Source organism: Notamacropus eugenii, chromosome 2 (assembly GCF_028372415.1).
Source record: "Notamacropus eugenii isolate mMacEug1 chromosome 2, mMacEug1.pri_v2, whole genome shotgun sequence".
Taxonomy (NCBI): Eukaryota; Metazoa; Chordata; class Mammalia; order Diprotodontia; family Macropodidae; genus Notamacropus; species Notamacropus eugenii.
The window spans coordinates 260,291,369-260,313,547 of record NC_092873.1 but is presented as its reverse complement, the minus strand read 5'-3'; the positions used below and the strand labels follow the sequence as shown (position 1 = coordinate 260,313,547).

Below are 22,179 nucleotides of genomic sequence, written 5' to 3'. Positions count from 1 at the left end.
CTGAATTCGGACTCCATAGCTGTTCTCTGGAATGGGACAGCATTTTGCATCATGAGTCCTTTGGAAATGTTTTAGGTCCTTGCATTGCTGTGAAGGACTAAGTCTATCAAAATCAATCCTTAAACCCTGTCACCGATACTGTGTATGATGTTCTCCTGGCTCTGCTCACTTCGCTCAGTAGCAGTTCATATAAGTCTTTCTAGGTTTTTCTGAAGTCTGCCTGTTCATCATTTCTTATAAGCACAGTATTTTTTCCATTACATTCATATACCACAACTTGTTCAGCCATTCCCCAATTGATGGGCATCCTTTTAATTTTTTTAAAAAATAAACAGGTAACTTACATAACTTACAACTTAGGTTTTTCGTGGTTATCATTGAAACACTCTCTTTAGGTTCCCTGCCATGAACTTCCTCATAGGTGTATATGAAGAAGTATATGAAAATGTAGGTATATAATATGTACTCATGCATATACATGTACACACACATATATATGTATATAACTCATTTACATATAAAAGGAAAACCTCATAGTTGTTTAAAATAGAGGTTCACCAGCTTTCTTGGTTCCCAGCCCTTTTATTGTATTCTACACTGACTTAAATCCAGTCCTTGCTTTTTATCACAACTATCATAAAAAATCCAGCTTCACAAAAATAGGATATCGCAAACAAGACAGTTCAAAAAGATATCGGCATAGCCAAAATAAGAATAAACACAAATACACCTCCAGCACTTGAGAATGTCATCGAAAGGAAAGTAGCGCAGGGTGATGTTAAAGCTGTGACCCACCTCATGCTGCTGACAAATGTCGAGGACATCTGTGTTTCCCTCGAAAAATTTAAAATACTGTGTGGCACACTCCAGGTGCCACAGGAAACAGTGTGGAACACGTTCAGAGTAATTCTCCAAATACTTAGGTTACAATTTAATTCTTCTCAAAAAAAAAAAAATACTTGGAACTATGGATTTTGTGAGAGGAAGAAGGTGGTTTTATTCCCTTTATACCTTTCAGTGGTGATTAGTGTCTTTTTGCTGTATTCTCTGACATGTTGAAGGAATGAAATATGAAGAACTTGTTTAAATGATAAGCATCATCACACTTCTTTATATGTCAGTATGTTAGTAACTTAGATCAGAGTCTGTGTAATGTTCCTACATATACTAATTTCATCAGAGAAGAAAACATAGTATAAAGTGAATCCCATTTATACTCCACTTAAGGAATTTAATTATAGATTCAGCCAAATCAGGAACCACCCTTGGGAAAATTGCGAAGCAGATGAAATAGGTCTTTTGCCTATTTTTTCCTCAAGATTTCTGTGTGACATCTGGGCTTCAACTGGATGAACTTCAGATTTCTTCTGGAGAGAAGCAATGTAAACCAAATGTAGTTCCTGAGACAAAGGGATATCATTAAATATAGAAATTTGTGCATCAAAAACAGATCAACAGTTTTCGTGCTGTTCCTCAAATCACCTTGTACAGCCATAAAGCCAGACTTGGCCAAAAGAATTTTTTTTTTTTACTTACCTTTGAAGAAGTTCATGGCAGGAATCTCAAGGAGAGAATTTATCACTGTAATAATCACTGTAGTAAAAATAGTATAATTATTTACGTTTTTAATCTATGAAGAAACTATTTAAGATTTCATTGAATTCTGTGTATTTTTTGATGCCCAGAATATTCTCTTGCAGGTATATATGCTGTTTTTTGTTTTTTATAAATGAAGTTAATTAAATATTTGTGGTGGGCTAGAATATTCAGTATGGGGTGCTGTAGAAAAGGGTGATTTCTGCCCTCAAGGACCATGTTTATTTAGAAAAGTAAAACCTATTAATATGAAAAAATAAAAAATAGCACAAGGCAGAAAATATCAACCATACGGTCCACTACAAAATGGAAGGTGATGAAGTGAAGTGAAAAGAGCCCTGAATGTACAGTTAGAGGGTTTGGGTTAGAAGTTTCACTTCTCTGTTCACAACCTCTTTGGGTCTTTCTTTAACTGTAAAATGAACGAGTTGAAGTAGGCAGTTAGAGGCACTGTGGTGAGACCCTATAACTTGGAGTCAGACCTCAGATATTTATTAACTGTGTGAACCTGGGTAAATCACTTGACTTCTATCTGCCTCAGGTTCCTCATCCTTAAAATGGGAGTGATGATAGCACCAACCAGGATACTTGTGAAGATCAAATGAGATGATATTTATAAAGTGCTTATCACACTTAGCACTATGACTGGCACATCGTAGGTATTTAATAAATGCTTTTTTTTTTCTTTGAAGACTAAATGTTTTCTCATGTCCTTTCCTTTTCTCAGTCCTTGGATCAGAAAAAGAAGAGGTCACTTTCACCTGATATGGTCAGGGAAAGATACAGTGGATAGAGAGCCAGACCTGGAGTCAGAAAACCTGAGTTCAAATCCAGGCTTAGATACTCACTAGCTGTATGACCTTAGGCAAGTCATTTAATCCTATTTGCCTCGGTCTTCTTATCTGTAAAATGAACTGAAAATGACAAAGCACTCCAGTGTCTTTGCCAAGAGAACCTTAAATAGGGTCACAAAGAGTTGGACATGATGGAACAACAACAAAACAAGAGGGAGAAGGACAGTGTAGATAGGAGAAGCATGAGCAAAAGTCAAGAATTTGGGCAGCACAAGGTCTGTTGTATGGTTTGGAGAGGATTGAGTGGATAATAGGGGACTGAGTAGGTAACAGGACTGGAATGACTTGGAGAAGGCTTTGGGGATCCTTGAATAATAGACTATGGAGTTCTGACTTTATTCTGTGAGCAGCAGGGAGCAATCGAAGGGATTGATGAGAGGACTGCCAAGGATCCAAGTGTATGTTTGATAATAGTTAGCATTCCATAGTGCTTTCAGTTTTACAAATTGCTTTACATCTATTAAACTCATTTGGTCTTAAACTAAATAAACCATCCTCTTCCTCAGAATTCTCCCAGTCCTTTTTTTAGCTTGAAGGTACAGTAGAGACAGGTACAGTGGAGGCAGGAAGTTATTGTCATTGCTGTTTGGTCATTTTGGTTGTGTCCTACTCTTCAGGAAGGCCTGAGTTCAAATCCTTCCTCAGACTCTCACTGGCTCTGTGACTCTGGACAAGGCACTTGCTTCCTTCAGCCAATTTCCCCATCCAGAAAGTGGGGATGACAGTATCACTCATCTCACCAGGCTGTTGTGTGAATCACATGAAATAACCTATGTGAAGCTCTTTGCAGAAGTTTAAGTACCATACGAGTGATGATCATTCTGTGACTGTCATGCCTGTCTTTGCTTGCCCCGTTTTCTAACCCTGGGATGTGCTCTCTTCACCACCTTAGGTTCTTGATTTCCTACCCATTCTTTAAAGTTCGTTTCAAATGCTTCCACAAAGCCTCCCACCATTAATGACCATTTTATCCGTGGAATTCATACAACACATTCTTTTTTAACTACAGTGCATTTCTTATGTTGTATAATAGTGCTTTCATCACAAAAATTACGTGATAGAGGTTGTCTCCATGTTACAGATGAAGGTAAATCTCTTGTGTACAGTAACTAGGAATTATCAAAATCAATATTCAAAACCAGGTCTTTCTGACTCCCAAGTCCAGTCCCCTTTGTACTGTAACACCTTACCTGATAAGTTTATATTCTACCCTCCTAATAGACTATAAACTCCATGAGGGAAGGGGATCCTATGCAATCCAAACTTTATATCTCCGCAAGGGTCTAGCACTGAGCTCTCCACATAGTAAACATTTAATAAATACTTGTCTATGAACTGGTTTTACAAAGAGACAGGAAGGGGTTAAGTAGTAGATGTGAAAATAGCAGGGAAGACTGTGGATTAGGATTTAGGAGTTCAAACTTCTAGTTTTATTCAGAGATTATGAGGTCATGTGGCATAGTTCCCAAACCAGTTATAGAAAGGTTGCTGCATTATTTGTATGGAAGTATAGTCAGTCGCATTTTGCAAATTCATTGGCCTGTCAGTTTGTGTCACATAACCTGAGGGCAGCATGTGGCCCATCGGTGTGCTGAGTGGGTGAGTTAACATTTTGACAGTGTAATCATAAACCCAAGATGCTTGAGTTGTAAAATCAGTATAATAAAATTCACCACTAACCTCCTACTAGAGGCTTATGTGAAGGTTAAAGATAAGTGTGTAAATCGTTTTGAATTTTGCTGAGGTTTTGTTTTATTTTTGCCCTTGATTTAAAAATAAAAAAGTTGTTGACTCTCATGAGGATGGTTCCTTCACCAGCAAAGAGAATAAATATACTATTAGTGAGGTATTGGATGAATGCCATCACGATTCCCACGTGTTGGATTACCTACAAAAATGAAAGCCTTTCAGGGGGATGTTTGTACATGTGAGAAGTACGATGCAGGCACCATAGTGTCACTGAAATTTTACAAATAGCACAATCCAGGGTGCCCGTACAGAAAGCCATACTTGTTTCCAGAACTGCAGGTGGGAAAGCAGCAAAATGGGCGTTGGCATAATGCCATTTAAATTGTGCATGTTTACCTTTAGGATAATTTCTGTAGCATTTCGTGTCTTGCTGTTTCCAGAGTCAGGATAAAAATTTAACCCCCAGAGACCTTACTGTGTGCATTTTATACCAAAGACGCACACAAAGCAACTTTTTCTGATGATAATTAATAGTAACTACAAATTAAAATTTACATAAGGGTACAAAGTTTCAAAAACATATTACATGCATCTCAGCGGATCTTCACAACATTCCTATGAGGTAGGTGGTATTATCATCTCCTTTTCACAAACAGGAAAAATGGGTCTTACTGAGATTAAGTGACTTGTTCAGGGTCACACAGTTACAGGTCAACAATCACTCAATCAAAAAACATTTAAAAGGGGCAGCCAGGCACTATACTAAGCACTCTGGATACACAGAAAAGCAAAAATACAGTTCTTGCTCTCAAAGAGTTCCCAGTCTAATGAAGGAGACAACTATGGCCAAGAAGTTACATATAGGGCAAATTGGAGGTAATCCCAGAGGGGAACTATTATTAGAAGTGGGAGAGACAAAGAAAAACCTCTTGTAGAAAGTGAGATTTGGGTTGAATTTTTCAGGGAAGCCAGGAGAAGGAGGGAAAGCATTTACTTACACAGGTGTGGGAGCCAGTGAAAAGGCATGAAAGGGAGATGGGGGAAACACGGAAAGCAGACCAGTGATTTGAGATCAAGTATGTGAATAAACTATAAGTACAGTCATCCCTTCCACATTACAACTTTCCCCATTTTGGTTTCCATAAATCATGAGTGGGCATAAGAAATTAAATGGGAATTTTTGAGGAATTTACGGAAGCTGCAGACAAGTGAAGACTGAGTGAGCAGATGACAAAAAAAAAAAAAAAGTTTAGAAGCTCAGGAATGCCTAAAATATTTGTACAGTATTTTATAACATCAACTCAAATTTTGCAATAAAGTACTGTAAACACTCCATAAAAGAAAAAGAAAAAAAAAACAAATTTCTTCTCCAGTATGAAGTGAGGGCTAAAAATTTTACTTGAATTTTCCAGGTCTTGCGGACATCACGCCACGCCACGCCACTCCACGCCACTCCCTCCCACCCCCTGCCCCACCAATGTGGCAGGTAGACCGGAAAGGTAGGAAGAGGTCAGGTTGTGAAAGGGCAAATACAAGCCAAATAGAAGATTTTGTATCTAATCTTGGAGGTGATAGGGAACCAATGGAGTTTATGGATTTTGAGGGGAGGGAGGTGGTCATATACTTTGACAGCTGAGTGAAGAATAAATGGGAGTGGGGGAAAGAGTTGCAGGAGGACTGGTCAGAAAGCTCTTGCAACATTACAGGTGCTGGGTGATGAGAGCCTCTACCTGGAGTGGCTATATGAATGAACAGAATGGAATGTATGTGAGAGATGTTGTAAAGGTGAAGGTAAACACAATAGGATTTGGTGACATTAGGTATAAGGAATGAGTGCAAGTGATGAATTGAGTATTACTTTAAGGTTAGGAACTTGGATAACTGGGAAGATGAACGTGCCCTAGATTGGAAGAAGGGAAGGTTTTGGAGGAAAGATTACATTTTTGACATGCTGAGTTTGAGATATTTATGGGATACTACGATATTTGTCCCAAAAGCAATTGTTGATGCAAGACTGGAGTTCAGGAGAGAGTTTAGGAATTGATCTGAGATTTGAACTCAGGGTTTGAATTTATGTCTTCCTAATTCCAACTATCCTAATTCCAAACTATCCATTGTACCACATATGTCATTATCTAGCAAACGTATTTCAAGACCACGCTTTTTCCTGAATACTTATTTATACCCGATTGGGCTTTGTGCTCTTGTTTCCCATTAGATATGTATATTTTTTTCATTTTTCTCTGATGAATTAAAATCATAGGCGGTGATAAAGAAAATAATGTTTGGTCCCCAGTTTTAATATGTTTTCTTATCCTAGTCCTTTCGTATTTTGGTTGTTTTCTTTTTTTACAATTGATGTAAATCAATAAACGGTACTTAGTATTTGAGGTGCTGTTCAGACCAGAGTTCAAATGCATAGCCAGATGGGATGAATGAGACCTAAATGCTTACTTGGTTGGTACAATTTGCATGAAATTTTCTTAGCGATTAGTAAACAGGATGGGTGATATTTCTGGATCCTTTCTATATGGTAGGATGATTCAGATAGAAAGTAAGAAGAATTGGGAGTTTTAGTGTCCACTTGGGCCAGATTCAAATCAATAGTCTCACTACTTGTCTCTTAATCACAAAATTCAGAATGGGAATATTTTCAGCCAATGTGGGCATCAGGCTTGTTAACAAGAAACAGGGACCTTTTTGGGTGAAGAGAGGAACTGAGAGGTGGGGTTATTGCAACAACCTGTTTGGTAATGTTATGTCTTATCTTTTCTTGTTTCAGTGATGGGCTTTCAAAAGTAGAGGGAACTCCCGGGTGAGAGAAGTCTCTCCATCACCACAATCTATAATCTTAGAGTTGTCTGGGGCACAGAGAGATTGGGATTTGCTCAGTCGGGGGTTATGCATATCAGATATGGAACTTGAGCCCACATCCTTCTGGCTTTAAGAACTTTCTGTCCACTATGCCGTGTTGGGTCTGCAACTAGTAATCTTGGATCCTTAAGAAACCTGAATCTTATTTAGAATCTCCCAGTCATCATGATAAATAAGTTACCTGCTGGGTTGGAGTGCAGTATTTTAGAAGAGCCATAATTTAATCAGCGCAGGTGCTATAGTGCAACATACCTTAATAGGTAATTTTCTTTAGCTTCTGTGCCTCCCCAAAATTCATCTCCTTTGAGATGCCAGCTTTAGGGTGAGGTTTTATAGAAATTTAGCTACTCATGTTTTTGAATGACAGACTTTAGGTTTTAATCCCACCTTTGATGCTGACTACTTGTGTTGCCTTGGTCAAGTCCTTATCCAATCTGGGCCAACCTGCTTCAACTCTAAGATGAAGCTCTGGTTCTGTGAATCTATGACAGACTCTTCCAGCTGGGTAAGACCTGCCCAGAACATTCATTTATTCTGTTGTTATAGCCTTTGAGATTATTCTTACTAGTAGTAATTGTAGTAGTAATATAATGCTTGAAGGTGTATGAAAAATGCCATCTTCACCTATTCCCACATTCTTGGACGTAGTAGTACAGATATTAACTCTTTGACATTTGAAGTAATTGAGGCTTATACAAACTGACTTGTCTGTAGATACATAGCCAGTAAATGACTGGGCTGGTACTTGATCTAAATGTTCTGGCTCTATGAACCCAGGTCTGTGTCATTGCACTTAGATCTGTGCTCTGGATTACTTCCACATCAGGGTAAACTTTCACTAACAATTTTTAAAATTTTACCTTTTTTATTCCCTTCTAACCATTGTATGTATATTGAGTCTAGGTACAGAATGAATTTGGGTTTTTAAAAAATTTTTTTTGAAGAATTTGTATGCCCAGTCTGCCACAATCCCTTTTTATAAGTATACAGTTAATTTATATTCATATGATCATAGAAAGGACTTCAGAGATCATTTAGTCCAACATCTTCATTTTACATATGAGGAAACTGAGGCCTGATAAAATAAAACTACTTGCCCAAAGTCACTAAGGATCTGACCTCAGGTACTTTGACTCCATATCCTATTCTCTTTCCTCTGTACCGTTGGCTTTCCTGGTTGGTGACTCAAGCTGGCAACATCCTTTTGTTAATTTTGGGATTTATATTGTCCAGCTTTTCACAGCAGGATTTGGCTTTTCATCCTTTTATATTTTTGTATATTATAGATATTAAAACACATATTTAAGAGGAAATTCAATACAACTTGCATTATCTTTGCTGTTAGCTCCTTCTGGTGGGGTTCAAGCTAGGCCTTCTTAGTATGATAAGCAGTTTTTTAAAACTATGGCATATATCAACAAAGAATTCTATTTTCACTTTGTGACTGACTCACGTGGAGGTTACAGAGAAAGTGAACTCTTGTTTAAATGACTTGGATGTCTGCCCAGACTTCTTCAGCCAATGGGAACTGCCAGACTTTAGCACAAAAAAGAGCAGTCTTCCCTATGGAAATATGACTTTTGCTATTGGACATATTTTCAATGAACCAAGAGTTAGGACTTGTGTGCTCCATGCCTTTGGCATAGCTCCTTTTAGCTGAGTACTGGATCCTGCAGAGCAAAGTTTTGTGCGCTGACCATGTGAAAAAACAAAACTCACAGAGACGCACAAACACACACACACACACACACACACACACACACACACATCCCCCAAACCCCCAAGTTTTTGAAGCTCTTCAAGTCAGTGGTCATGACATTACATCAGCACTTCATTATTGAATTACAAGGTGATGATCTGGAATTGGAAAGACTTTTGAAGATTGTAGACCAATTTAAATGATGCAGTGAACTTGTGGCAGTCAGAATCAGCTTGGATCTCCTAAATCCCAGAGAACAGCACTTTAGAGCAGCTGTTGTTTACATAGGTACTTTAACGATTATAAAGCACTTTGTATGTATTATGTACACATATACCTATACGTGTATGTGTAAGTATACATGCATAGACATATATATGTGATATACATACATACACAGGCACATATGTACATATAATCTCAGCTGATCCTTACAACAACCCTGTGTGGAAGGCGCTATTATAGTCTCCATTTTACAGATGGGGAAATTGGGGCTCGGGGAAGTTAGGGGCCTTGCTGAAGAGCACATAACTAGTAAATGTCTGAGGCAGGATTTGAACCTCTGTCTTTGTATTCCATCCACTCTGTTGCCTGTGTCACAGCTTTGGTGCTTGGCGAGTTGGACTGCATATCCATTAGCTAGAGTACATCAGTTGGCTAGAAAGCCCTTCTGCTTTTACTTGTAGTCATGTTACACCATTATTGGTGTGCTTTAATTTATTAGTTCCTAGAAAAACCAACATTAATTCTCTGTAATTTCTTTGGATTGGGACATAATATTCCCTGTTCCTGTTGTCGTATTTCCCAAAGCTTTTAATTTCCCTCAGTGCTTATGCAGATTCTCACTTCTTTGCACTCTATTTGGATTTCCTTTGTTGTTCTGTTTACGACGTTGACTTTTTCCCCTTATGTCTCATTTCTTAATATTATTTCCTTCTTGTCCACCCATTAGTTTATTTTAGCTGCTATTTCCTTCCTGATTACTGGATTCAGGGAATACTCTTGCCCAACCTTAACTGTGTCTAATTATTCTTTTACCCTTACACATTTGCAGTCCGTGCTTATATTTCTTCAACCAGTTCATTCACACTTAGCTAAGTTGAATCAAATTAACTTTCATTATATTAAATTTTCCATGAAAAAACTTCTCAGTCCCCACAAACTTAATTCCTGTCTTTGCCCACAATGTATTTTTCATAATATATTTTGGGAGCAGATTCAGGGAAGACTAAAATCCCGCATTTATAGTAAACTTAAAGCTATCATTTAAGGAAGATACAAACCCCTGGGAATCCCTCAGATTTTTCACTATGGCTCTTTGTATTAAAGGCTATTTTTACTAATAATAACACCCTTATGGTTTTTTTCTTTCTGCTTGATTGCTACTGACACCTTTATCGTTTGGGTCTCTTCTTGAAATATATTGCCACTTTAATTTTTTGTTTAACAGAAGTCTTTAAAAGTCTGTATTTCTTCCTAAATGGTGTAGTGTATTTTTTTTAATCATTTCATTTTGCCTTAGATTGTCACTTTGAAAAATGAATCCTGGTCAAGTTTTTTGAGATTTTAAGTGATTATGTCTCTATCCCTCTCGGTGTAGTAGGTACCATGGTACCGGCATGCCTGAATCCCTTTTGGAGCATGACTATTAAGAATGTTTCTTCCTTGTAGTTGATAGCCATGAAATTAAATTAATTAAATTAGTCTTATCAGTTCAGGGATCTGACTGTGGGTTAGGTTATAAGATGTTAGTTGACCTCTAATCTCTGCCCAACTTCCAGTTTTCCTGTCAGTCTTGTCACAGTGGCAGTGCTAGCCAAGGCTTTGGGAGTTTTTCAGACACTGAGCTACTACTTCTGATTCCTTCTGGTCTTTGCTTTCTAGTCTGGTTCTCAATTTTTTAGTTGGTGCCAAATGATGGTCTGGACGAATGTTGCTTTATATTATACTTTGAGATCTGCTAATGCTCTGCCACTTTCATTTGGACTTTATTATTTTTTCATTATTTTACTAGTCAACCTTTGCTTTTCTGACTTTATTCTACAAAATATTTCCCTTCATAATTTGATAGTTGTTCTTGTTCAGTGGTGTCTGGCTCTTGGTGACCCAATTTTTGAGGGTTTTCTTGGCAAAGATGCTGGAGTACTTTGTCCTTTCCTTCCCTAGCTCTTTTTTACAGATCAGGAACAGAGGTAAACAGGACTAAGTGACTTGCCCAAGGTCACATGGTAGTAAATGTTTGAGGTCAGATTTGAACTCAGGAAGATGAATTTTTATCTATTATACCACCTAAGTTGCCAAGTATGCTTTCTCTAAAATGCTCCTACATGTCACTTAGGGGTTTTCTTTTTAAACCATTGCTCAGTGTATTTCATGATGTAATTGTTAAGCTTAAAACTGTATTAAGATTTTTGGGACACCCTAGTCAATGGAAAAACTTGAATTTTTTTTTCCTTATGCTTTTACCTTCTCCATTAATTGCTGTTTAATGGCTTCCCAGTTTGTAAGCTGTTGGCCCACTTTCCCATTGGCTGTACATGGAACTAATGAATTTAAAAGTGATATACTCAGTGTCAGTCTTAGCAGGTGACAACAGGGAAACACCTTGAGGTTTGGTTGTGAAGACATCCGTCAGAAAGTAAACAAAGCCACGTGTACTTGGCAAAAGTCACGCTCACCACAAAATAACAAGGAGCCAGGTTCCAAGTCTGGGAGAGCTCAAGGACATAGGTGCTCTGCAGGAGGGCAGGGAGAGAAGGAGCAAGGCTGTGGAGTGTGTTCTCTCTAGCTGCTAGTCTCTTTGGAGATAGTTAATCTCTCTTATAAGAACCAGGATCTGAGATGCCACTCAAATTGGTGACATATTCTGGCCACCTTCCTCAGTTCTGCTGAGGGATTTTAGCAAAACAGGATTTCTTTTTTGGTGATTTGATAGGTAGGGTGTTCATATACCTGTATAAGACTGTGTGCATTAAGAACTCGAGAACCTGGGATCCTTTCCTTACCTGACCTGTTGTGTGAGTTTCTTATGTTTCTCCTAATGCCCTGTATAGTCTGGCAAAGTGACTCATTTAAAGATGTGACGTTACAATTTCCTCTGCAGATGTTGTGGCCCCTGCCTCTCCAGCAACCACAACTAATGAAGATGCAGGAAATAAAGTTCTCAATGCCAAAATCCTTGCTTCTGGCAAATGGTTAAGCATCAGAAGCTGATACTGTTTTATTAATGCAATGACATTAAAGAAGATAGATTACTGTTTGCTTTGTGACTGCACCCTGGAGACCATAGAGCCTTTCCATCTGACTTGCAGCTAAAACCTCCTCTGTGTACTGTCTTTCCCAATAAAATGTGACTGAGAGAGAAGAGACTGCTTACTTCTTGTAGTTTGTGAGAGTTTGGGGTGGAGGGGGGAAGGGGAACAGTGCAGTCCCTTTTCAGTCCATTGATCATGAATCAGCAAAGAATTCTGTTCCAGCCAGCAAAACCACATCTTCAGCATGTGTTATTCCTTGGCAGAGAGGTGCCACAATGTGTTATCTTACACAAAGAACAGAAAAAGTAGGTTACATATGAAACTTTGAACTTCTATTACATGCAGTTTTTTTAGCATGTTAAATGTAACATCATAGTAGCAGGACTGGATAATCTGAACATCCTTTTGAACTTCCTTTCACTTTCTTCTTTTTAATCTCTTTAAATATTTTGGAGACACTAGATGTCGGAGTGGATGGAGCGTAGGGCTTGGAGTCAGGAAGACCTGAGACTCGAGTTCAAATTTGATCTCAGATGTTTACTAGCTCCGTGACTCTGGGCATGTCATTTAACCTCTGTTTTCTCAGTTTCCTCATGTGTAAAACAGGTATAAAAATAGCACCTACCTCCCAGGGTTGTGAGGATCAAATGAGAAAATAAAGTGTAAAGTGCTTAGTATTGTACCTGGCATATAGTAAGTATTATATAAATGTTGGCTGTATTATTAGTTATTATTAAATAAAACTTAATTTTTTTAAAAAATAATTTTATTCTCATATTAAGCACCAAATAAATTAAGCATTTTCCATTTACAAAATAGACTAGGTAAGAAGGTTGTGCATGAAATCATAAATGTCTATTATGTTTCTCTTTTCCTTTTAGGTATACAATAGTTGTTGACTAGATTCTTCAAACTTATCTCAGAGCTTTTAGGCCTTCCTTCTTTCTCTCTCTCTCTCTCTCTCTCTCTCTCTCTCTCTCTCTCTCTCTCTCTTCTCTCTCTCTCCCTTTCTTTTTTCAGTTGGGTTGTGCTACTTTTTAATTCCCCCCTTTGAACATGGTACTCAGACATAGGCTAGTTGCCTTTGCCTCTTGAATATATATTTTTTCCCATTGTCTGTCTCTCTGAAGATGGAGGCCAGGGTTCGAAGGTCCTGTCTCCTGGGATGCTATCCTTTTCATTATGTGCAAGGTCCCTCACCAGACTCTTCAAAGGAGGAAGGATGCTTGCCTTCCTGCCTTGGGACCTCCTCATCTTGGCACCTTGCAACCCTTTCCCTAAGAGATCCTCCAACTGGACTTCTGCTATGGTGTCACTGATGTACTCCTGCGTGCCTCTTGTGCTCGCACCACATGCTATAGTCACGTACAAACTGGCCCAATTGATCATTCAGACTGTGTGGCTGCCCTAACATCCTGGTGGGTCTCCTGTGTAGTTGGTTCACTTATAATAGCAGGGGTCTCTGTCATGCGTAGTATAAGGTCTCACCTCTACCCCCTTCAGCTCTTGCTCTACCTGCCTACTTTGCCCTCTTCAATCCATTCTTCAGATGGCTGCCAGATTAATTGTCCTCATTCCAGGGTCTTTGTGTTTCCCTGTCCAGCCCTCCCCCGTTCAAAAACCTTAAGGGATTCTCCATTGCCTTAAAAAGGAAATTATGCAGACTTCTTAACCTGGCATTCAGAGCTCTCCACACTTTGTCTCTAACTTAGCTTTTACAGATTGGTTTTGCTGTATTCTCCCCTTCCTTTTCCTCCTTTAATATACTCCTAATGGATTACTAGTTTTTTTTATCTTGTTCTTCTTCTCTTGCCTCTATTGCTAAGCTATCCCTTATTCCTAGAGTGGACTGCCTTCACTTTTCCACCCAGTGAAATCCTTCTTTTCCTTAAAGGCCCACATCAGGTGCTACCTGATGCTAGTTAGAAAAGAATTGAATTCCTTCCTTGAATCTCTCATTCCCTCTCTTTTGAATCTCTTCTATTCCCTTAACCCTTTCCATTATGTTTATTTGTTTACATGTCACAATCCCCTACTAGAGTGTAATGGACTTTTTGGAGTGTGGGGTGTGGGTGTGGATGTGGGAGGTGGTTTTGTTAAAATGTTTATTGCTTAGCCCAATGCCCTGTATGTATGAGACACTTAGAAAATGTTGGTGTTTGGAATTTCAATGAAAAGACAGAGTAATATTTTAAAATCTTAGTAATATTTTAAAAATGATGTCTCTAGTTAGAGCAATTTTTAAATTGTTTCTCTATGTTACTTTCTCCGAAGCCTCACCTTTAGTGACCTCACAGCTTTATCCTGGGCTCTTAAAAAGTGATCAGTCTAATCAATCCACAAGGACTTATATTAAGGACTTACAGTATACCTGGGCACTAGGTTAGGCTCTGGGGGAGGAAAGAAAGGAAACAGTCCTTGCCTTACAGTCTAGCTGGAAGGGGACAGCAAGTGCTTATTTTGTCACAGAGTGATAATGGCTTGTATTTATATAGCCCTTTAAGGTTTGCAAAACATTTGACATTTTATCTGGTTTGATCTTCACCATAGTTGTGTGACAAAGGTGCTCATGTTATCCCTATTTTACAGATGAGGAAATTAAGGCCAATAGAGACTAAATAAGTTGCTCATGACCTTGGACATCACCAGCAGAATTTGAGCCAGTATACCCTGACTCCAGAGTCATTGTTCTTTTCCTTTCTCAAATACTCGGAGAAGTTAGGATTACTTTCCCCTTAAGCAAGGAAAACAGTTGAGAAAGAGGCAAATTATTTTCTGTAAAGACAGATCATCCTTGATTAAAGTGTTGATCATTTTTGAAGGTAGATATTGATTGATTCCAGTGTGAATTTGAACTCACTAGTCACATGACTTTGAAAGCAGGTTCAAACTTGGTCTTCTTGTTTGTAAGTTTAGTGTTCTTTATCAGCTATACCACTCACCTGGCTGCTTCTCAGATATTTACAATTTGGGTTTATGCCCATGGAACACAAGATTTGGCAGTTCCTATCAAGCCAGGGGAAAAAAAATCCAAAACTTTACAAGGAGGTGAGAGCTATTGTCCCAGTATCAGCCTATCCCAGGCAGCTGTGGGGTGATGAACTTTATAGCCAAAGGACCTCTCAGACTCTCCATATTTTTTAACAGCAGGGAGAAGTGTCAGTGGGTACAGTGCCAACACTAATGAAATCACTGCTCCTTGAAGCATTGAAATACTATGTTGTTCCTAGAATGTCAAATCTCATAGAGCAAATTATAATAAATAAAATGTGATTTATCCTAGCATGAGAAGTAGAAAGTTAACTAAATACAGCTTTGCCATCCCATCTTGCCCCTGCTGCTGATTCTGTTTCTGAGGTGCATAGAAGGTTGTCCAGATTGATCAGATACATCACCATGCATCAACTGCAGGTTCTGATTTGAGGAATGGATTTGTTGTTATGCCCGCTGAACTTTAATAGGGTCCTGTCTCATTGAGATGCTAGGTTCATATATCTGTCATAATCTGAGAATCTCAAATAGGAAAATCTTTGTCATCGTGGTAAAGAGCTGAATTTTTTTCTCCCCACCTTTGCTGTCACTTTTCCCTATGCCTGGCATTTTGGGAGAGGATTTTATTAAAGATATTCAGTGGCTTCATTACCTAAAAATGTAGTTTTTTTGTGTGTGTAATAAAGTTTATGACCCCAGATTCTCCTCCTCTTCTAGGGTGCTTGTAAGAAATATAGCAAATATAGCAAACCTTCAGTTGACTAGTACATGAAAAAACTATGTGACAACAACATTAAGGTTTTTCCTAGTGACTCTTCACAAGCAGCCTTATCTCATCTACCTTCTAGACTCCCTTTATCTTTCAAGAATTTGTTATTAGGAAATCCACTCATGATTATTTTAAAAAAAAGATTTAATTATGTTCACTTGAAGGTATGTACTATTGCAGGAAAGGGAACAAACATTAATTTCAACAAAAGAGGTTGAAGTAAGTAGAATTTTCTAATTAATCCCCAATTAATCAGGAAATTAAGTTCTAGTTAATCAGGGTTTCATATTATATTCCTAATCTGCAGCCTTTAAATTTTCTTACTCTGGATAATTCTTTTTAGAAATGAAAAAAAAAATGGAATTTTATCTTTCAGTTTGGCCCAGATGGAATTTTATGGTTTAGTAGAACTGTTTAATAATGCATTATCCTGAATCAGAGAATTAGCTAATGTAATTGATTAAATTATAAATTTGATAACTGTGTAAAACTGGAATAGTTTGATATATAGAGCAAACATCTAAGGATAGGTGCTAAAGGAATAAATGTTTTCAAAGCATGCTTCCATTTGAAATGATTAATTTTTAAAAAATTTAAGCCAAATGCTCCCTTTTAGGCCTTTCCTGACAAGTCTCTTTCTCTTAACGGAAACCAAGCTCTTTGGATAGAAATAATTTCTGTTAGATCTTAATAGAAAGTATGAGAAGTTGGACATATATACCAGAAAAGTTTGATGTATTAGCTTTTTGCTCCATTGTGAAACAAGGACACACCAACCCCTTTAATTCAGTTCCTCTAGAAAGTTCCAAGAACTAATTTAGGATTGGGAACCTAGCTAGTAGTTGAAATGCTTATCTTTAGATGTTCAGTGACCCATGTTACACTGAAAAAAGTGAGCCATGGATAGCTAACATGAGTAAAGATATACCCATCCCTAGAAGAGCTCATGGGGTCATGGTGCTTTTTCAACTGTTAAGTAACGTATTGTTTTTGTAGGACTTCATGGTATTTTGCTATTTTGGTGACCCCTGTGGGGTGAGTGGTATTACGTTCATTTTATAGATTATTGAATTGAAACACTGAAAAATAAAGTCACTGGCCTTTTGTGGGTACACCAACTTAGAAAACTTTTAAAGAAGCCCTGCAGGGTCTCACCAAATCTCCATAATTTGTTTGGATTATAGTTACTGCTCTTCTAAGGAACTTGATGACTCAATTCATGGAATGATTTTTTATTACAGTAATATTTTCCATGTGCATAATAATACAGCAGCATGGTAATATTTGATATGTAAATGTTCAGATCTTCTTATCTGCGTGGATAGTTTGTGTTCATCCTTCATTGCCAAAGAACACCGTGCCATCAGAGAAATGATGACGTGACTTGCACTTGACTTTGTTTTGAGTGAGGGAGGGCTGTGATAGTTTAGTACTTGAGTAAATTACATCAAAGGGAGGAAATCTAGCAGAGATTTAGTAGTATTACTTGGTGAGCTTGGTGCTCAGAGATGAAAAAGAAAGAACAGTTTCCACTTTGCTTTTTCTTGTGCTAGTGAAGGCTTTGGAGGCTAGTATCGTTCAGAATTGTTCCTTAAAATGGACAGGTGGGAGTTGTTACATTCCCAAACTGTTCAACAAATAAAAGGGAGATAAAGCCTGAAGGGTGAGCAAAGCCTCCTTAGAATTTTGAAGAAACTGAGGTGTAAAGTTGCATACCTCTCTAACAAAATGCAGAAACTTGCATTTTAAATGATCGTTCTGCTGGACACCTAGGTCATGGCCACTGTCAACACCACCTTCTCTCCCCATCCCTTGACCCCAACCACTTTTTCATTATGAAGGGTGGGAGGCAGAGAATTTAACAACTATTATTCAGCGAGTATCTGTCATCTTGGACTATCTACAGTTAGAGAGGACCTCAGAGGCCATCTTGTCCAGCACCTTAATTTTTCAGATGAGAAAACAGAGGCCCAGGGACATTTCATGATTTTCTCATTACCTGTCTGACCTTGGACATCACCAGCAGGATTTGAGCCCAGATGCTCTTGACTCCAGATTCAGTCATTGTTTTTTCTCCCACTTGAGATCTAGGGTAGGTTAGGATTATTTCCCACCTAAGCAAGCCTAACAGTTGAAGAAAAAGCAATTGATTTTCTATTTAAAAAACCATGCTTGATTGTTTGATATTTTTTGAAGAAGTAAATGTACTCATGAACAAAGGACAGCTGATGAATTTAATCTGCATTTTTTAAAAAAAACCTTTGACAGATTTGAGCACCAAAGATTCTTTTAAAGATGTGTAATATTAATAACCTAATATTTTTGAATGTATTTCTAATTTCAATGGTATATGGAGCTTCTGATGAGGAAACCCCTGCTCCTACACAGATGGAAAATGCTCCCTAGTTTATAGTGTTAGTGATTTGCTTGAACACTGAGAGATTAAGTGGTTTATCTGAAATCACATAGCTAATAAGGGTCAAATATGGAGCTTAAGGCCAGACTTCTTCTCTCAGAAGTAGGTTCTTTTATCTACTATACTACATTGAGTCTCTAAATTAAAATGATGTTAACAACAATAATAATGTTTATATAGGGCTTCAAGGTTTGAAAGTGCCCTCCATGTTATTTGAGTCTTCCAAAAAAGTTAAGAGAAGTAAGGACTTGAGGCATCAACATCCCCATTTTACAGATGAGGAAACTGAAGTTATATGATTTGCTCCTTTGAGTCCTCGTCTTTAAGTCCTCTTGAAGAGGGCACTTTGTTTAGGAATAATAGGCAATGATTAGGGATAAATTGATACTTCCATAGTGCAATGATTGAAATTGTAGACTCTTAGCATTTCATTCTGAGACTTATATTATTTAACATTTTTATAAAACCTTTGAAAAAGGGGGTGCACAATGAAATCTTTAATTTCATGTGTGATACAGATGCTTCTGGTTGATGAGATACCAAGTCTTTGAGAATGAACTTACATGAATGTCTCATGTAGTTACATAGCTATGCAAAAAAGTAAGAAATAAGCTTTAATGTGTTCAAGAAAAAGAAGGTAGGTCTTGAGAAATAGATAACCCAAAAAACTCTCACAGGAAGATGATGGACCTTGAACTAATAAATATAACTCAGGAAGGGGACTTGAGAGTCATTTCAGGACCATTCCCTAAAGACATAAGCCCTATGTAAATACTAGAGCAAAAGAACTCAACAAAAGGAGATACTGAAAACAAAATAGAAAGCATTATTTATTTATATAAAAAAAATCATGAGCTAAAATATCATAATGTCAGTTTTTGTTGTTGTTGAGTCATTTTAGTCCCGACTCTTTGTGACCCCATTTGGGATTTTCTTGGCAAAGATACTGGAAAGGTTTGCTATTTCCATCTCCAGCTCATTTTACAGATAAGGAAACTGAGGCAAACAGATAAGTGACTTGTTCAGGGTTACACAGCTTGTCAATGTATGAGGCCAGATTTGAACTTAGGAAGATGAATCTTCCTGACCCCAGGTCTGGCACTCTATGTGCTGTGCACTTAGCTGCCCCCCCTCTGTATGTCAGTCTCAGCTTCAGAGGCTGCATTGTTACTTCTCACCTTACTTCTGATGAAATGCCACTGTAGAGGTACAATTGAAATAATTGCTATTATGATCAGAAGTAGGGTAGAACTGCCCTCTGAAAACAGACAAAAAAAGATTAGGATTCCAGGAAGACATACACTATTATGTCTTAAGATATAATCAAATGGGATATAAGAAATAGAGTGAATGTAGACTCAACCCAAATTCTATAATACTGAAGTAGGACCTAGACTTGAAATCTGATTGGATGTAACATTACAAAGCAGATACTGAATTTATGTGATTATTTTCCCACATGAGGAAAGAGGTAGAAAACATAGGTACACTCTTAACCAATTAGCACTCTCTCTCTCTCTCTCTCTCTCTCTCTCTCTCTCTCTCTCTCTCTCTCTCTCTCTCCTTTCTTTCTTTCCCTCTCCCTGTTTCTCCCCCTGTCTTGGCTCTTCCCCCATCTCTCCCTTTCCCTGTCTGTCTCTCTCTGCTCCCCTTACCTCTCCTCTCTTCTATCTCTCCCTTCCGTCCTCTTTGCTCCTCTCCTTTCTCTCTCCTCTCCTTTCCCTATTGTCTTTCTCTCTTTCTTTTTACATACAAAGCTGTCATTTACAAAAATAGTATTTTGGAGTAAGAAGGATGCTGCCAACTTTTGAGTATAATTATGCCCTTGCATAATTTCTGGGCATTTTTTTCTTCATCTTTTAAGTAAAGTCATTGAAGTAGATACTCTCTAAGTTCCTTTTCATTTCTAAATCTTATGATCCTAAGACTTTTGCTCAATCCCAGTCTAACAATTCTTTTGTCATTAACGTTCTCCATCTGTCTTTTGTTTTTTGTGTTTTTGTGTGTGAAGTATTAATGAATCAATAATCTCTATTAAGTAACCATAACCAAGTATGCATTGAATCCTTCTGTCTAAATTGCAGTTCTTCTTTCTCTTCCCTTGCTGTCAGTGTGTTGTCTATCGTATCTTTTTCCTTAATATGCTTGCTTAAAACAGCCTCTTGATCCTTCGGATTTATTGTTTCTGATCTGTAGTCTGGGAAGCCAGGCAGCAAGGGTGTTAGAACTTTTAAAGTAAGAGAAAGTAAGCTCTGAGTGAGAGCCTTAGGAGCTGCTCACAGAATAAAGAGCTTATTAAACATTAGTGTGGATACTTTTCAACTTTTATTTTGGTTAAAGGACTCGTTTTTTCCCTCCCTTACTCTGGTTCTCAGCTATATCTTTGGTAGTTAAGATTATTAAAAAGTAACCTCTGGATAGATGGGATATTTTGTGCTCCCTGAATTTTTCCCAGTGTCAGGAACATAGTAGCACTCAAATGCTCATTGTCCTAATTATACTGTACTTAATCAGTTGCATAGATATTTATTGTTTATGCTATTTATAATATTCTGTTAACCAGAATTCATAATCCAGAGGCTCAACATGGCTACCATTTATCAAAATTTTATTTGACATATTGATAGGCTTTTTTAAAGGATATGTTGTAGTTTTAGATTCTTGTCTTGGAAAAATTAGGAAGTAAAAAGAGAAGGAAGTAGAGTAGCAATTTCATTAGTGAATGTTGTCACTCAGGTGGCAAAAGCAATATTATTTTCCTTCCCTGCTCCATTTTCATTTATCTGTAGTGCTCATACATTGTTTTTTGGAGTTGAAATTGATATTTTGAATTGTATGAACTTGTTTTAATTTGGTAAAGGAGAAGTTGATAGCAAGTAAATTAAAATTTTTATGTTCAACTATTCCGATCCATGGTGACTGGTCTATTAAGGGCAGTAAATAAAAATGTTGTTAGTTTAAAGGTCAGCATACGGAAGTACAGTGTTTATTTATAAGACTTGTTTTGCGACTTAAATCTTAATGGTGAATTAAATATGTAACAGTAGTTGTTGTGACTCTTTTTTTAAAGCAAAAGGGTAAAGGTGAACATTTAAAAAAAATCTTTTGTGCTTTTATTGGGAAAATGACACAACCTTATTAAATTTGACATATCTAATGTGAGATTGTTAGGTGATTTTTAAAGAGTCTTACTTGACTGTTTTGCTTCAACAAACATTATTCGTAAACAGTAGAGTGTGGTGCTTGACCCTGGGGAAGATACTGAGAGAAATCAAAATTAGTCCAATCTCGAATGACACTACAGTGTAGTATTTATTTGATTATTTGCATTAAAATATTTTGATACTTTTGATCTTAGCTACAAGACTAGTTCCCAAGAAATTAGGAAAGAAGAAAAACTTTGGAGATAAAGTACAAATGTTTTCATGTGAAAAAGAAATAAGAAGAAGGACATACCAATCTGTAGAGAGCCATCCAGTCACTGACAAGACGGTTGGTCTTTTGCCTAAAATCAGGTATATCCAGAAATGATTGAATAAGTAAGATAAGTGGGATAACTCAATGAAGGCATGAACTCAGGAATAAATAACTATTTACATTTTGTCAATCCCATTTAACATAAGTTTTAAAGGCAGCTATTCTCAGAAACAGAGTAGTAATGGTTCACTGAGTAATTGTATTGGGACCCAGAAATGTGGCTGGATTAGGGCAATTGTTTTACTTTAACAATTTGGTCTTTCTGGCTTTAATTTTGGCTGTCATGTCTTTTATTTAAATTTTTTCTTACCAATCCCATTACTTTTCCTTTCCTACCAGATTAAGGGACAACAATCTAAGTAGTCCATTTATTATTCTAGTTATATAATTTCGATTGAGAAGATGTTGGGGAAAAACATCATTCTAAACCAATAATGACTAGCCAAAAAGGTCAAAAGTTTCATTTTACGAAAAATTGATTAAAACTTTTTGAACTCATTCTGCTGATCACCTTTAAGGATCTTCTTTTAAATGAAAATATATTTTGGTCAGATAATTTT

The 22,179-nt window shown here is 37.4% G+C and overlaps 1 protein-coding gene across 5 annotated transcripts in view; it reads left to right on the top strand.

The window, feature by feature from the left end:
- Positions 1-22,179, top strand: part of PDE10A (phosphodiesterase 10A) — a 435,545-nt gene that overhangs the window by 11,166 nt on the left and 402,200 nt on the right. For 3 of the 5 annotated variants that reach the window (XR_011974697.1, XM_072643847.1, XM_072643849.1), the window contains exon 2: positions 5,552-5,638. The exons of the other annotated variants lie outside the window; for them this stretch is intronic. Coding sequence is in view for 2 of the 3 variants with exons in the window: in XM_072643847.1 (XP_072499948.1) it covers positions 5,552-5,638 (87 nt within the window). In the remaining variant the exon portion in view is untranslated. The remainder of the gene's footprint in view (positions 1-5,551; positions 5,639-22,179) is intronic. 5 annotated transcript variants of the gene reach the window in all.